General features: G+C 44.4%; 1 protein-coding gene across 2 annotated transcripts in view; it reads right to left on the reverse strand.

Annotated features, from left to right (window-relative positions):
- Window positions 1-16,183, reverse strand: part of CDYL (chromodomain Y like) — a 128,895-nt gene that overhangs the window by 49,556 nt on the left and 63,156 nt on the right. The window contains exon 2 of one of the 2 annotated variants that reach the window (XM_080924650.1): window positions 7,458-8,124. The exons of the other annotated variant lie outside the window; for it this stretch is intronic. Coding sequence (XP_080780776.1) covers window positions 7,458-8,124 — 667 coding nt within the window. The remainder of the gene's footprint in view (window positions 1-7,457; window positions 8,125-16,183) is intronic. 2 annotated transcript variants of the gene reach the window in all.

Raw genomic sequence — 16,183 nt, forward strand, 5'->3', positions numbered from 1 at the left:
AGGGCAACCTTGTGTCCAGATGTACCCAATCTGATATGATTTCCATTGGCTTGTTGTAAGTATTTACATTTATTTGAGACAGGCAATGGGGGGAAAGACATAAGTCTTGATTACCATAATACCTACTGATAGCTTGGATCATGCTCATGAAAACTTGTCTGTCACCTGACAGAGCAGAAGTCAATCAAGTCACCTTTTTTAGACTTGGTCTCACTGGTAACAAGGAGATAGTCTGAGACAGGAGGGGCAATACTGGAGGAATTTAAGCAGCACAGTAACAACAGAGTAGCAAGCTGGAGACTGGGAAGACAGTCAGCTTAGTTGGAGGATGCCAGAGGACTACTGTAGCAAGACAGCAGATGCTGAAGATGGCCGACAAAGACGGAAGACAATAGATTCAAATGGACTTGAGCACAGCTGTTTAGCTCTCATAGTCTAAGAGTAAATAAAGCATCAAAAAAATTACTATACAGAGTTAACTTGAAAATATGCCCAGCTTTATGTCCTTGTACCATGCAAAACTCAAGAGGTACAAACTATAGTTACATTCATTTTCTTTTTACATCTGATCTAAAGAGATTCAAATTTCTTTTAAACTATACTTTATGAAACTTCAAATTAAATTAAGACCTTTTGGTATATTCAAAACTGGGAGGCAACGAGCTCATTAATGCAAACAAATCTGAAGGTTTTCTGCCCCATACCCTGTCACAGAAGAGCTAGCCCGGGAGTGGGTTGCAAGAACCATGAGCTAGCATGCCCTCTGCACAGCATGATGGCTCAGCACACAGGCTCCCGAGGAAGGCATACGTGTGCCTGAGATCACATCTCAAATTGTTAACCACCAATAGGAAAACAGGTGAGAAATATAAAGCAAAGAACAGAAAAATACCCAGTTTCCCGTCTTAAGATTCAAGTCCTGAGATACCGTTTTCTGCATTCCCTGGCAGAGTCTGTGAAGTAATTAAAATGTTCCGTAAGAACAGGTAAATGAGCAGTCACAATCCTGACAGCCTTTTCAGAGAGCATTCTGGCAACACCTATCAAATTCCTCAATTAATTACGGTTCCACTGCTTATAGCAGCAAATTGCCAACTCAGAGACAGCAGAAGAATGTGCCTTAGCGCATGTGTATGTAATTATATCTAACCATGGCCGTAGGAAAAGGCAGAAGAAAAAAACAGGGGAAGTACGAACTGGCAATCTAGGTAAAGGGTGTGCAGGCATTTCTTACACTGCTCTAGCAACTTCCATTACTAAGACACTCAATTTATATAGTTTAAGACTTCTGAAGAAATACTTGGAGTGGTAACAAGGAAAGTCCTTTAAGACGCATGTTGATGACATTTATAATAAATAGTTCTGTGACTTATCGATGAAGAGCATTGGCTGTTATGTTAGAGAACCCAGGTTTGGCTCCTAGCACCCACATGGCAGCTCACAACTATCTGTAAATTCCAGTTCTAGAGGATTCTCTGCCTTCTCTGGCCTTGAAGGACACATGGCGAGCATACATAAATGTGGGCAAATCCCCCCCATACAAATATAATAACATAAAAACATTTTCAAAAGTTCACATCTGGCCCGTTGCTAGACTGGTAACAAGGGCATTGAAGTTGGCTCACAGGGTTTTCCCAATGAAGAGCCAACCCACGAGAGGGCTGCAAGAAGCATGAACAGACATGCCCTCCGCACTGCAGGATGGCTCATTGGGAAAGCACCACTCACAAGACAGGAAGCAGAAACACTCCCAAGGAGCCTGTTCCCCAGTGCAGGAGAAGGTGGTCGGCAGTGAGGTCTGGCAAGCCAATGTGGAAATGGAGCGCAAACATGTCTGCTGGAAGAAACCTTCCCTCACCAGTCTGACTTCGTGTCTATCTACCCACACCTTGCCACCATCTTTTCCTCTCTGGTACGCTTTTCCACAATTTACCGTCCTTTGTTAAAATGGCACATAAACTCCTACATCTGCCAGCTACTTCCTCACTTCTGTGGCACTTGCATTAAGACAGTTACATGGCCTATATACCTTCCATTCAGCTCACTCTCTCATAGGCTCAAATTGCCTGAGAGTGTAGGCAAACGTTAACTAGTTCAGTTAGCCTAACAGACATAGGAGGGGGGAAGAATGAGATGTCAAAAGGGAGGTTTGATACTTCAAAGCGTAGGAACGTGCACTCAAAAGTCCACGTGTATGTTTCTGGCCAATTATAAAGAAATCCAAACCATATGAAATAGAGATACAATGCTTTTCAAGAAACAGCCCTCCACTCACACTCAAAGGCTTTTACTTCTCTAAGTAACAAATGAAATCACCCACTTTGTGTAAGCATGCATGTGTGTTACAGACCAAGCCCAGTGAGGCAAATGCTCTGCCAGTGAGGTATGCCAAAGCATCCTTTTCCCAAAGGATGAAGTCACACTCCACAGATTGGCAAAGAGCTGCATATTTATGTTTTAAAACAAAGTGATTACACTCGCATATTTCGAAGACTTACTTAGGGATAATCAAATTTTAATAATGGGTAGAGCTATTATTAGAATTCAAAAGTATTCTAAACTCATCACAATGAGCAAAGGACCCCATCTGCTACTGAAGATCACAAGTCCTGCTTGAGGGCATAAATTGTGGCAAGGCTGGGAGCTTTTCAAATAGCTGCTCACTGGGCTTTAACTTTTATAACCTTTCTCAGTGTTGAGTAGGAGGTGACAGGAAGCATCAGGACAAAGTTACAAAGAAGGCTCTAACAAATGGCTTCCATTAACAAATGGCCACTGGGTTCAGACGTGTGTGTGTGTGTGTGTGTGTGTGTGTGTGTGTGTGTGTGTGTGTGTGTAGGGGATGGAGGGCAGAGGACAATCTTGGACACACACATACACACACACAGTGTACTGGGGATATAAGCATGTGTGGAGGCCAGAGGATATAGTCTTGGATGCTGGTCTGCACTTCCACATTGCCTGACACAGGGTTTCTCTCTCTCTCTTTTTTTTTTCCTGACTGTACTAGCTTTGCAGGCCTACATCAGATAACATCCACTCACACTGTAATGCCTGGCTTTTTTTTCCTGGAGATTCAAGCATTTTCACCCACTAAACCAATGGCTCATCTCTTCCCAGCCCTCCACCCCATTTTTTGAGGCAAGCTTTCACTAAATCTGGCACTCAACTAATTTCAGCACTGAGATTTCAGGCATGTGGCACCACACCTAGCTTTTACCTGAGTGACAGGATACATTCTCAGGTCTTCATGCAAGTGCATAAAGCAAATTACTGATGGAGTCCCTACAATCTTTTATTCTTTGTAAATCCAATTTGTTACTTTATGTACTTGTGTTTGCCTGCTTGTTACAATGTACAGCATTTTTCTGGCCCCTAGAAGCCAGAACAGGGTGTTTGAATTCCTGGAACTGGAGTAAGAGACAGGTGTGAGTCACTTGATGTGGGCACTGGACACTGCACTGTGCCTGTGCTATGGAGGAATAGCAAGTGCTCATAGCCACAGAGTCATCAATCCAGCTCCCCCAAATCAAATATTTACACATACACCTTCAAGTGTGTGCCTCCTAGTATGTCTGTTTTCCTGGCCTTCTTCTGCAGTACTCTGTGTCCCCATACTTACTATGTAGCCTAGGCTAGCCTAAAATTCATAGCAATCCTCCTGCCTCAGCCTCCCGGATGCTAGAATTATCTCTGTAGTCAGAGGTTACTTCGTCTTCCCTGCTGCAGAGCCTATGGGACTAGGGAGCAGCTGTTAACCTAAAACACACCCTTCCTTGAAAGTAAGAGAGAAGAGATCCAGGCCACAAGTCCACATCCTTGGCAAGATAAAGGCAGGCAAGCAAAAACCTTCCAGTCACTTTCCTGAGATGGTGGTTCAACTTCATATGGTAACAATGGTAGGGTTTACTTAATTTTTTAATGGTTTAATTTACTTATTTATTTTTTGGTAAAGTTTGCTGACAATATTGTCTCATGTTTCCTACTTATAAAATGATGAACAGTTACATCCTTGAATTTGTGAAGAGAAAAAAAGTTGTAATAACAGCTTTTAAAAGCAATTGCTTCCTTTGGAAAATAAATTCACTAGGTAATTAAAGCAAGAAATGACCTCTGACCTCCTGGTGGAAGAGTATAAAGATAATTTACCTACATTTATGAGAGCAGCTATACATCCACTTTTTAAGCCTTAGTTTTTATCTCAAAATAGCTAAAAGCCAAATATATGGTTATTCTATAAAAGTATTAGTGTGCTAAAATGGCCCAAAGCCTTTATTCTGATTCAGATACTCTAATCTGCTTTCAGTGGTAAATACAGCCCTTGAATATGATTAATGTTTTGAACAGAAAGATAGTTTATTTCCCAATGTTTCTACCAGTATCTGCTTAAATTAGTTTTTAAAAAACAAACCCACATTTCATGCAGCTCTAAAATGAATACAGAGAGTAAAAACAAACAACTGCTTAAAAAAAAAAAAAAAAAACAAAAAACTATACATGTGGTTCAACAGTTGAATAGAGCTTCAGTCTTGCGTCTCGTCACTGAGAAATTTGTAGAAGGCTTGTCCAATCCTCTCCTCTTCAAGTCCTTACCTTCTGTGAGCATGTGTTCTACAGGAGCCTTTTCTCAAGAAGCAGTCCATGGCAGGCAGGGCTCTGACCACAGTCTCTTCCCTGTCCCCACTGGCTTTCATGCTAGTGTAGTAGAAAAACCTGTCTCAGGAGGGAGTACTGGTCTACCTGAGTCTTGTTCCACTTCTTTTTTATCTCACTTGTTCAGAAAGGATTCACCAAGTGTTGGAATGCCCCCACAGTGTTGGGGGGGTACCCATTTTTATTAATCTGCAGGCTGGAAGGAATCAGTCCCCATTATCCTAAAAATATTCTCAAGTGGCTTCTTCTATTCACCCCCTCAGTGTAGACTGTTCTCAGCAGTATTCCAGTACAGGGATCTACCTGATCAACAATCATTAATAAGGCAAGCACAAACTGTGAAGACAGAGGCTGGGATATAACAGTCCTGAGGTGAGACTTCACACCAACCCACCCAGCTCCGCAGCAGGATTAAAGGCTAAAGCTCTCAGGCTCATATAACCTTTGCAGCAACCTTTTTAAAGCAGGAAGCCATAAAATCCCCAAACTGGAGCCAGTAGTGTCTTTACACAAGAATCTGGGGCTTTAGCTCAGGGCCTTTTGCAGATTGGGGAAACTTAAGAGGCACACTGGGGCACGCAAAGGAGCAAGAGAAAGGTAGTGTTGACATGGGAACCTACCAAAGCTGCCTTCTGGGTTTAGAGTAGCATGCTGGCGGCCTCACCTCTGCTGATTCCAAGGTTTAAGCATCCTACACTCCTCCCATGAACAAAAACATAGAAACTACTGAGAATGATAAACAAGGATCACAGACCTTCCGAAGCTTTTATAGTCTGCTTGAAAGTAAAATATAAAAGTCTAAAAAATGGTGACTTCTTGTTGCAGGGACCAGTAAACTTTTAGCCACACAGACACTAGTAGAACTCAGCTGTCTTTATAGCAAATACAAGCACATTGATAGTCCATACACAGGTGAGGACAACTGTGTTCTAGTCAGACTTTACACAGACACACAATTTTACTCTGTTCTATTTTCACATGACTAGCCCTCCTGGCTTCTAAGTCATGAGGAAAAAGTGAAGCTCATTCTTAGCCTGTATGCCATATAAAACCAGGTGGTGACAGTCTCACAGGCTGTCACTTTGCCAACCACTGTGCTAGTCCTTATCTATGTACAGAACTGTACACAGTGCCTCTCCTGAAGTCATCAATACACAGATGTCCCTGATTAGTAGAGGCACCATGGGGAGAACATGGGAGATGAATGGGGACATTTGTTTTTATTCCTCCTGTGTCTGTGGCTCTTTCTTTGGACTTGGGAAACAGAGCCCACTAGCAGGTGGTTAAGTCCTCTCTACCTCTGAATGTCTATGATCCTCATGACTATGGAATGTCAACATTCACATAAATGAATACCGATCCCACATGAGCCTCAATGTGCAGCCAGCAGAGCAAGAGCAAGGTAGCAATGACGAAGGAACCTACCTAAGATGCCTTCTGGGTTTAGAGTAGCAGCTGGCAGCCTCAATTTCTGCTGAGTCCAGGGTTTAAGCATCATATGCTCCCTCCCATGAACGAAACACATAGAAACTTGTGTCTTGTATGCATTTGGGAAATGTCATGAGACATCATATTGCAGTTAATAGCCAGCTGAGGTACCCTACAAGGGTCAAGGCCAAGAGGAAAACTTGTTTCCAAGTTTTCCATACCATGGCAAGATTGCTAACAGTGCTAATGTAATTTTTACCCGTGGAGCTAAGTGGCTTTCCCAGCAACCCCATACACTATCCATGGAGCTTGAGCTGGGTGTATACAGAGACCACTGTAAGAGGGCCAGGAGAAGAAGGGGTTCAGGAGTTAAAGAGCCTGCGATACAAGTGAAGCTCAAGAGACAGATGAGAACAAGAGTTCAGGGTATGTTGGCGTGATGCCTGCAAAAGTTGGGGCAGGGGCCCAAGGGTACCCAGAAGTGTTCCTGCTACTTAAGGAAGTGAGACAACTCACTAGCTCGGTCAGAGGATACTGTTCTGTCCATTATATGAATGAAACAGATGGGAGGTGTCAAAGGCATGAAGCAAGAGAGCTATGAAGAGCTACAACAGAGCTATCTGCTGGGGCTATGACTCAATACTACAACACCCGCATGGTCAGCATGGGGCTCTGGGTTTCATTGGCAGTCCCATATACAGAGTCAAATCTGAGAAAGCTGCACCAAGACAGGATCAAGACATAAAAGACCAGTGGGGCCAGTGGGGTCTAGATGTGAAAAGTATGAACTATTCTTTAAATAGGGGCGAGCATTAAGATGTGATGATTAAGGAAGGGCCCCTGGAAGTCTGTCTTTTAGATGGGTAAGTCATGGCTGTGGGGAAGCAAGGACATGATGACAGTAGTGTGCTAAAGAGCTCCTACTCCCAACCAAGATGTGGCCAGCTGGACATCAAGAAACAGACCAAACTCCTAGAGATGCCCTTCACTGGAAGCATTTCTGGTGGTTCACATGGGTAAGCAACATAAAAGGCATGGTGTCTAAATCTATGCCGGCCATGTGAGAAACCGCAGGTAGGTTCTCTTAACAAAGCTGTGTGTAAGAGAGGTAGACGGTATTAGAAAACTTGCTATAAAAATACCAGCCAGTCTGTTAAGGAAGAGACCCTATACAGTGCAGTGCAGAGTGTGGCACAGCTATGGGGGCAGGTAGAGCCAGTGCTGATCTGTGATGAGGAAAGACACTGTCAAGACCTCCCACAGTCTGGGAGGTAGCTATGTAACACCCCCCTCCAGGGGGGACTTGAGGATCTTTCTAGAAGACCCTCTAGGATCACTGCCCAGCAAAGCCTGTCACACCCCACATAGACACTCACCTTTTCCATTAACAGCTAAGCCCGTGGCCATGGCAGCAGTCACGGGGCCAGAAACCTGAGGCACTAGTGGATGTATTCGGGGCCTGCTCCCCATCCTGGCTCGTTCTGCACCAGGGCCCAGCAAAGCCCCAGTGGGTTTCTCTGCAGTCACCTCAGGGGCTACAGTGTCCTCGGCACCCTGATCCACAGGGTCCAGCTTCTCAGGGCTCTCCCCCTGAAAGCCATCAACCGAGGTCCTGCCCTTGATGGGGCTCTTAGGCACAAGAATTTTGATCCCTGTCTTGGTGAGGTCCATGTTCTTGCGGTTTGCAAGAGACGGAGCTGTGTTTTTCCTGAATTTCTGGCTGGCCGCCAACAGCTGGCTGGTTCTGGACTCATGATCTTTGCCTACCACAAGTGCTTTGGGGTTGGTCTTGGAAAGGGTGCTGTGGGTGGATCTGGAGATCTGCTTCCGGGCGTTGCTGGGGGAGGCTCTGCTGGAGCGAGCAAGGCTACCTTCCTTTTGCCTCTCGCTGTGGCGCCGGTTGAAGTCATGGATGTACTCCTCACAGTTCACCAGGTGCTGCTCAGGCTCCCACGTGTCATCCTCACTGTCATAGCCTTTCCATCTCACCAGATACTCTGTCTTCCCTTTCTTGTTCTTTCTTTTGTCCACAATACTTTCCACCTACATGTGAGAGAAAGGTTAGAAACAAACCTCATTACTTGAGAAAGCTACAAGTTTAACAAGGAAAAGCCATTAGCATCGCCAATACCGTCACCACCTGTAGTACCATCACCACCACCACAGGCAAGGCAGTTGATCTTTTCTTTACTGCGCCAATCAGCAAAGAACACAGCAGTAGAGAGGTTGGTGCTCTTGCGACTCCCTTGCAGTGAACTCAAACTACATGTTTACATTTTACACAGAAAATGTATGAACGGTATACACAAATCAAAAAGTCGTGGCATCCCATTAACATGAATTTTTATGATGCTGATATCAGTCAAAAACATTTTTAAACCACACATCCAACAAAAGCAAAACAGGAATGATACAGCCTCCCAAAGGGGGCCCCAACATCAGTTGTATGCTTTAACCACAAGAAATACTATAATTTCAGAAATGCATCTTCATTTTAAGTATCAAGTGGAAATACACTTGTAGCTACAAAACCAAAAATATATCCACGGATGTGCATGAGGTAGCCAGTTTCTTCATGATTCAAGGAGTCCTTTTAACTGGCACTCAGCACTGCTGCCTGAGTTGGCTTTAACGATCACAGCTGGGGCAGTGTCAACCATCTGAGGCCTGTGCTGTCCATTCTCAGAAGACCAGTAGCAATCAATAAGCTATGAACAGCAAGAGCTTCCAGTGTGGTGTGCAGCTGGCTCATCCAAAGGAATGTGACTCTGAAGCAAGCAACGAGGCACGTTCCTAATGGAATGCTCTAGGGCAGGCAGGCTACCTCCCCTCAAATCTTGGTTTTAAAATGCTAACACCTTTAAGAGAAGATGGTGTTGGTCTTTTAGCGATGATTGACATGTTGTATATCAAATTTACATCTACTACTGTAATGCATTCTATTATTTGACATTCTAAGTGTAAATGGCAGACTTACAATTCAGATGAAGAAAAATATTTGATAATAATGCGTGCATATTATTGCAGAAATACCCATAATCTGTGGTGACACCCACACTTAGTATAAAACCACCAGACTGTTCCAGTGGTCAGGTGTGATCTGTCATGGCCAGCAGGCAGAGGCTTGTATCAGCCAACAGCTCTTAATTAAAGCCACAAAGGTCTAAGCCCACCCATTTTCAAGAACATCAGCACATTTCTTTCAATGTTCCAGGTTAGAAGATCAACTGTGTACCAAGTTCTCTAATACTCCAAATAATGCTTGTTGACTACCTACAAGGGCAAGAATGGGTGGAAACACCCCATCTTAAAGAGACAAATTATCCAACATATCTACTTAAGACACAGACAGAATTAAAGCCCTTAACTCTAGACCAGCCTCAATGTAAACATTCATTATTGCTTCTGTGTAATGAGAATTAGGAATAGGAAGAGTTGTTTCAATGGAGAGCATATTTCACAACCAACAGACTTCCTGCATCGAGAACTGCGGTCGGGTGGGTGTGAGCTGGTCAGACAGAAGAGCACTGCAAAGTACTGATGTGCTCCTTCTCTTGGGAAGCCTTTCAACAATCCATTTCATAGCAGCCGTACTTTCAAAGTTTTAAATGTGCAGGGGAAAGAGACTATGTCTTAAAGGGAAACTATGTTAAATGCTGTTTTGCTTCCCTAAATCTGTTTCTACCCCTCAACCAGAACCCTCTTTTCCTCATTTCCACATCCCTAAAGCTGAAGCGAGGATGTGAAGACACGGGATGGCTTCTTTTTCTCTCCCTTTTCTCTGAATGCAGGCTTTTCTCCTCTGGGCCCCAGGACCCTGCCCCTTTGCCAAAGGAGAGGCAGTATAGGAAACAGCCTCAGCGGTTACCAGACACAGTGTGGGTTTCTCAATTGCTCAATCAGAGATGCCAAAAGAAGGCAACGCTGAGCCAGTGGGTACTGCTAAAGAACAGATGTTTTAAGCTTCAGGGCCATGCGATCTCCCAACCACTCAACTCTTCTCAAAGACAAGAAAGCAGAATCAACAAAACTCAGTGACACCTAAAATAGCTAAAATACATAAAATTCCTTGCTATAGAATACATTTTTATTTATTACATTATTTAAAATATGAAAACCTTTACTTGGGTTCACCATAGTCTGTAGTTGGTAGGCACACAAGACTGTGGGGAATAATCGTAGACCCAGCAGACTGCCACTTAATCTTGTGATGGATTCAGCATGTGGGCTGACATACTACCCATGACAAGAGGCAGTAAACCTGGTGTTGGGGAGGAGTTACAGACTCAAGACTGCACGAACTTCACACAACTGTACACATGAGTGTGTTCCTGCCCCAACTGAAAGGCATTGTCTCCTTTGACAAAGGAAACTGTTGTGGTTTGACTAAGTATCAAAAGGGCTAATCTGTGTTAACTTAGCCTGTGAACAGACACCACTTACATTAAACAAATTGTTGAAACAGTAAGCCTGAAATTATCTTCTGAGTCCTTTCACAGTGGCCAGGGAGAAAACACATCTGTCTTCAAGCCTCAGACCCTTTCTGAGCTTCTACACCCCAGATAACCGTTTTAAAACCTTTCTTAGAAAAGGCAATCTCCATGACAGAGTCTATGGTAAGAATTTCATACAAAATAAAGCTAACATGCAGACCCACAGAAAAGCTCTACGATTTTTTTAAAAACAAAGGAAGAAGGCATGGAAATCTCATCCAAATAATCACCTTTAATTATGTTACCCACAGTCACACATGGAATGAAAATTTAAACTTAAAATTCAATCTCTACAGTCTTAATTGTTCCTGGAGTTCTGAGTTAAGAGTTTCTTCTAAAACTTCAATCTAAAAGCTAAAGTGTAAGACAAGTAAAACCCAACCTCCTGTAATATTACAGACCCCTGCTGATGTCTTGCAAAACTATGAAATTAATCTCCAAGAAGCAGTTGAACACTCAAGTCACCCCTTCCCCCAACTGAGGACCAAACCCAGGGCCTAGCAAGCACTCTACCCCTGAGTTAAATCCCACCCCCACTCAAGCCATCTCATTTGGACCATAGTCTGGGTCCAGCAATGTGCACCAAGGTGCCCAGGGCTGCAGAAAACAGAATGGAACACAGGCAGAAAGGCTCAGTACAGATGCAAGCAGAGAGGATCTAACTCCACTACCACTGCAGTTTAAGAAAAACCAGGGAAGGCATGCAAAAGGCCATTGCTAGCTGCAATGCCCGGACAGCAGAAATCTGGTACATCAGATCACTGTTCACAGGGTCCCTGGGGTAGCATGTTTGCTCAAGATCAGAATGGAGCTACAAACAATGCCGGGTGGAGAAAATAACATAAAACCCTACTTACAGAAAAAGAAGTTTGATAACCTGTAAGACGCGGGAGATGAAGAAGACATACCAGCCACTGGAAAAGTTGTCAGGACTGTTGAGAACAAGAAAAGTGAAAAGTTGTTGTCTCAAATTTTAAGGACAGTTTTAATGTAACAGCCTGACACACTTCTGGCTTTATGCGGGCACAAAAGCAATATAGACTTCACAGAAATGGCACTTCTGACTTTGGTGTCCTGACCTTCGAGGCTAGTGGGAACACAGCTGGGTCCAGCTGTACTACACAGCTGTGGTGCCTTGCACCAGGGGAAACAGCTGGCTCTCTATGGGGCGCCGAGCTGCCATGCTGTGATGCTCCTGGGGCACTGTGTGAAAGGCTTTTTAAAAACATTTTTCAACTTCCGTCTGGTTTACCAGGAGGTAATCCCATCCCAAGTTGAGCATCTGTATTACAAAAATAGAGTGTTCCATGGCCAGAAATGAGGAAAAAATTAAACACAACTACTTGAAGACACTATAAAGAAACCCCAAGAAGAAAGGAGAGGGGAATGGATTCCTAGAACAGGGAAGCAGCCCACACTGGCTTTTGCTTTGCAAAGGATGGGTAGACTCAAGACAGCACAGTCAGAGGGCAAAGCCTGGGTTGAGAGTGGAGCAGAATCTATGCTGGTGGCAGACAGGACATGTCACAGAATCAAGAGGACCAAAAGGAACCAACTCACTGATCCCTTCAAGCCCCAGGCACATTTCTGAGGAACAATGTGTCTGAGGGCCCCAAATACTCAGCAATGGCTATGGCTCATTACAGAAGAGGGACACTGAAGAAATCAGCAGAATAAAGGCACATGGGTGACATCTATACGGGGCTGGGTAGGCATAATTTTGTAAGGCTCCTTCCCTGCGGAGCCATACAGTACCTACATCTGCATAACCCTGAAGCAAAGGGCTGCTGTCTCAGGTGCTGGATGTGCTAATGCCTCAAAAAGCAAAGGTGCTTCCTTCCCTCTGGGGTAGGGAGCAGGGGGCTCAGTAGACACACTCCAAAGTAGCAAAGCTGGCTTAAAAAAAAAGTCTGTGAATAAACAGGATGTGAATTCCCTGATGAGAAGGAGCAAAAGATCAAGGATTCTTCCAGCCAGCACAATACACAGGAGGCTCTCTACTCCGGGGTTACCAGGGGCAGGTGAGGTTACACCTCAGTAGTGCATCAGACATTTTGTTCTGGGAGAGGCATTTCAGATAACACTTGGCTAGCCATATAGTGTGGGGAAGTTCCCCTCAAAAGGTGGCTCTGAAAAACAAGATCAAGAGCTAAGTCAGAAGGCACAGTGGCCAGTAGAAAGAATGAACCAGTGGGGGAAAAACTGACTGAGCCCTATGGGTTAAATACAAACAAATGTTGAAACTGGTTTCAGAAACCACCCCTGCCTAGATTTAACAGGATCAGAATGGTGAGTAGGTTTAGTATATAACAGCATGCAGTGAGCTAAGTGTTCACACCAAATAAATGCAACAGCTTAGCAGAAGCACTGTCACTGACCACCAGCCTGAGGGCCATTCTGTTTCCATCTTACGGCAGGAGCACTGCATGTTCTAAGAATCCGGATGTTTGTAAGTTCTGCGGAGTCAAACTCAAGGTCTCACAAGTGCTCGGTTGACTGGGCCACCTCCACAGACAGTCAAGTTTCTTTACAAGTAGCATTTGCAACTGGAAAAGTTCCAAGTGCCAAGTGGGACAACCCCACAGACACACCCAGTACAATGCTGAAAATAAAGGCAATGGGATGACTCCTGTCCCGAAGAAGAAAACTCTAGTAAGATTCAAGTTGACTTCCCAGGAATAACAGACACAGAAAAACTGTGGTAAAGCACATTTTCAGGTGCTGTTTGTAAACTGACGTCTTTCAGACACTGAACACATCTTCTGCCTATGTATTCATCATATTCAGTCTGGTGTTGATGTCACTTTTCCTGCCCTGCTTTGTTATTGTTGTGGGTTGTTGTGGGCTTCATGCACTATATTGCTCTATTTATGGACACAGAGTTGTAACACACCATTCTTCTTTGTGCTACCGACTCAATAATACATTTCCACGTGAAAGGCGATATACTTACTGCATTGAGTCTCGAAATATAAAGTTCTATAACAAGCAGCGATAGAGACAGGGAAAAGGCCAGCATCTGGGAAAGAGGAGGATGAACTAGCATAGAACTACAGAAACTACTCTGGAGGATACCACATGGCCACCTTTCCCACTGCCAGTCAGAATGCTGCCCCTCAGCTGTGGGCTGCCTGAACGCACGTCGATCATTTCCAACAATGCACCGCTTTACCGCTGTCTGTTGATAGAGGAGGAGGCTGTAGGTCTCTTCCTAATTCCTCTGTGGAACTATCTGCTCAAAACAACAGTCTGTACTTTGTGTTGTGAACATAAGACTGGGCTAAATATTTCCAGATAAAGACAGATTCTGTTGCTAGTGGATCTTCTCTACAAGAAATACTGATGAACTTCTTCAGACCACAAGAATCCAAATGGAAATGTGAATCCACAGGAAGAACATGTCTCTTAATTATGTCTGGCAGGCTGCATAAAGATGTCAAATAGTATTCAAACAGGATTCATTCATTGAGCTGATGTGTCGTTTTTCTTGGCTGAGGCCGTTAATGTAAGTGTAACTGGCTGTGTCTGCAAGGATCCTGTTGTGGCCCAAGTGAGGAAATACAGAACGTTCTATCAGCCATAAAACCCTGGCCAGTGAGTCAAGGTTAACAGAGCATCTTCCAGTGCCAAGGTAATTTCAGAAAGAGTTCTGGATGAGCATCCTGCCTGTCTGTCTGTGGCCCACAAGAACATGCACATAAATCAATGATCCCTCAGAACTGATCCAATAATCAGCGGATTTTGATTTTGGAGAGATTCCCACAATCTCAGAGATATGAAGGTCAAGTGATCTGATAATTTCTCTCTGTGGGTACTTGAGGCTCTGCTTCAACCCTAAGATGTAGGTTATCACATTTTTTTGGGAGAGAGAAGGCCTGGCCTTCACATAAGAAATAGAGCCCCAACTGTGCACACTGGCTCTGGGAAACTGTGCCACTGGGACCCAGGCTGATTTCTGCACAGGTCATATTTAAGATGAATGGTTCAGTTCAAATTATGGAAGCTTGTCCTTTTTCTGGAGGGCCTGTCTAAAAACTGTCAGTCCACTTCTCCTGCCCACCTGACTAGCCAGGTGGCACCATCCTTCCTCTGGGGTGACTAAGTCAGCTCTGTAGCGGGGTAGGAGAGAAGAGCCACTCCTCTCTTCTGCCAGTCTTTTCAGCACTGAGACCCAGGGCAGCTTGGTCCTCTCCTGCGACAACAAAGTGTGACCTCAACAATTTTGCAGGCTGGAAGAAGGGTGATTTAAAGTCAGCCAACCGTAGAGACTAAGACTAGGTGCGCACGCATCAAGAATCACAGAAGAAACTGTGACGACTCTGGCCTCCAACCCAAGACCAGGAATGTCATGTTGTGTCTGCATTTGCTGCCTAGGAAGCTGCAGGGAAGAAGCTTGGGGACATCACAGTTTGTAGCTTCCCTGAACCAGTAGTACCCCAGGTCAGGGCACTGTGGAGAACTCTGTATTCAGTCTAATGCCCCCACCCCTGGACAGACTGGCAAACTGATAGGTGAGCAGAGTCCTAACAGCTATCCTTCCAAAGGAATATGGGGACATCAGCCATGGTGAGCAAAACCTAAGGGAATCTAGAAAGACACCCGTCTGTATAGCCATACACAGATTCTGCTTATTATAAAGGCATCCATAGCCCACCTGATCACATTCTCGGTAAATGGTCGTGGGAGACTTGGCAAGCTTGGTTGGCAGAGTGTTTGCTTGCAAGTGCACATGAAGCCTGGGATTCAACTTCAGCCACCACGTAAACAGCACCCGGGAGAAGGTGGCAAGAGTCAAATGCTCAACTGTGTCCTCACTTACAGACTTTGTTCCTTCAATGCCAGCCTGTGCTATAGGAGACCTGTCACCACAAAACAAAAAGGTACCAGAACACTGGACATCCATTTGCTAAAAAATGAAATAAAATGGAACCACAATCCTTATTATGTTAATTCAAAACATAATAAAATCTAAAACCATGAAGCTTTTAGACCTAACACGACGGAAGGGACAAAAGTTTCTCGTCACAAAAAAGCATAGTCACGAAAGCAAAAAAATGGCAAAACAAGACGTCATCAAAATCTCCCCAAGCCACAGGGCACGTGGGTGGGTGGGGGAACGGGACGACACAGACCCAAAGCACTCAGCACCAACCAGTGTCTGCTTACAACACAACTTGACTGTTCACAGTCAGGGTACCAGCAGACCGGAGTGCCCTACGGGGACCAATCTCCTCAGATGGCAATGTTTATGTGATCCCACACAGTAGAAGGGGCCAGTGAACTCTGGGGCCTATTATAAAATGACGAACATTTTTGCAACAGAGGCACCACAAGGATTGTGTTTCAATATTTGAAATGGGCGGTGGGGAGCAGAACCCTGACGCAAATGAGACAAGGTTAGTTCTGTCTTTATAAGGAGATTTGTAAAGACCCCTCCTGATAGATGATCCTCCCTAGTCAGCATCTCTACGATCCAAGTATGTGTGGTTCCAGGTCTCATGGTCCTCAACATTGTGCCCTAAAGTCGTACTTGGAGTAACAACAGTGCTGCTTAATGTTTTATAGGCTTGGTCTCCTACATGCAGGGCGGCAGCAAGAATACAATGCAA

Source organism: Micromys minutus, assembly GCF_963924665.1.
Source record: "Micromys minutus genome assembly, chromosome: 1".
NCBI classification, from domain to species: domain Eukaryota; kingdom Metazoa; phylum Chordata; class Mammalia; order Rodentia; family Muridae; genus Micromys; species Micromys minutus.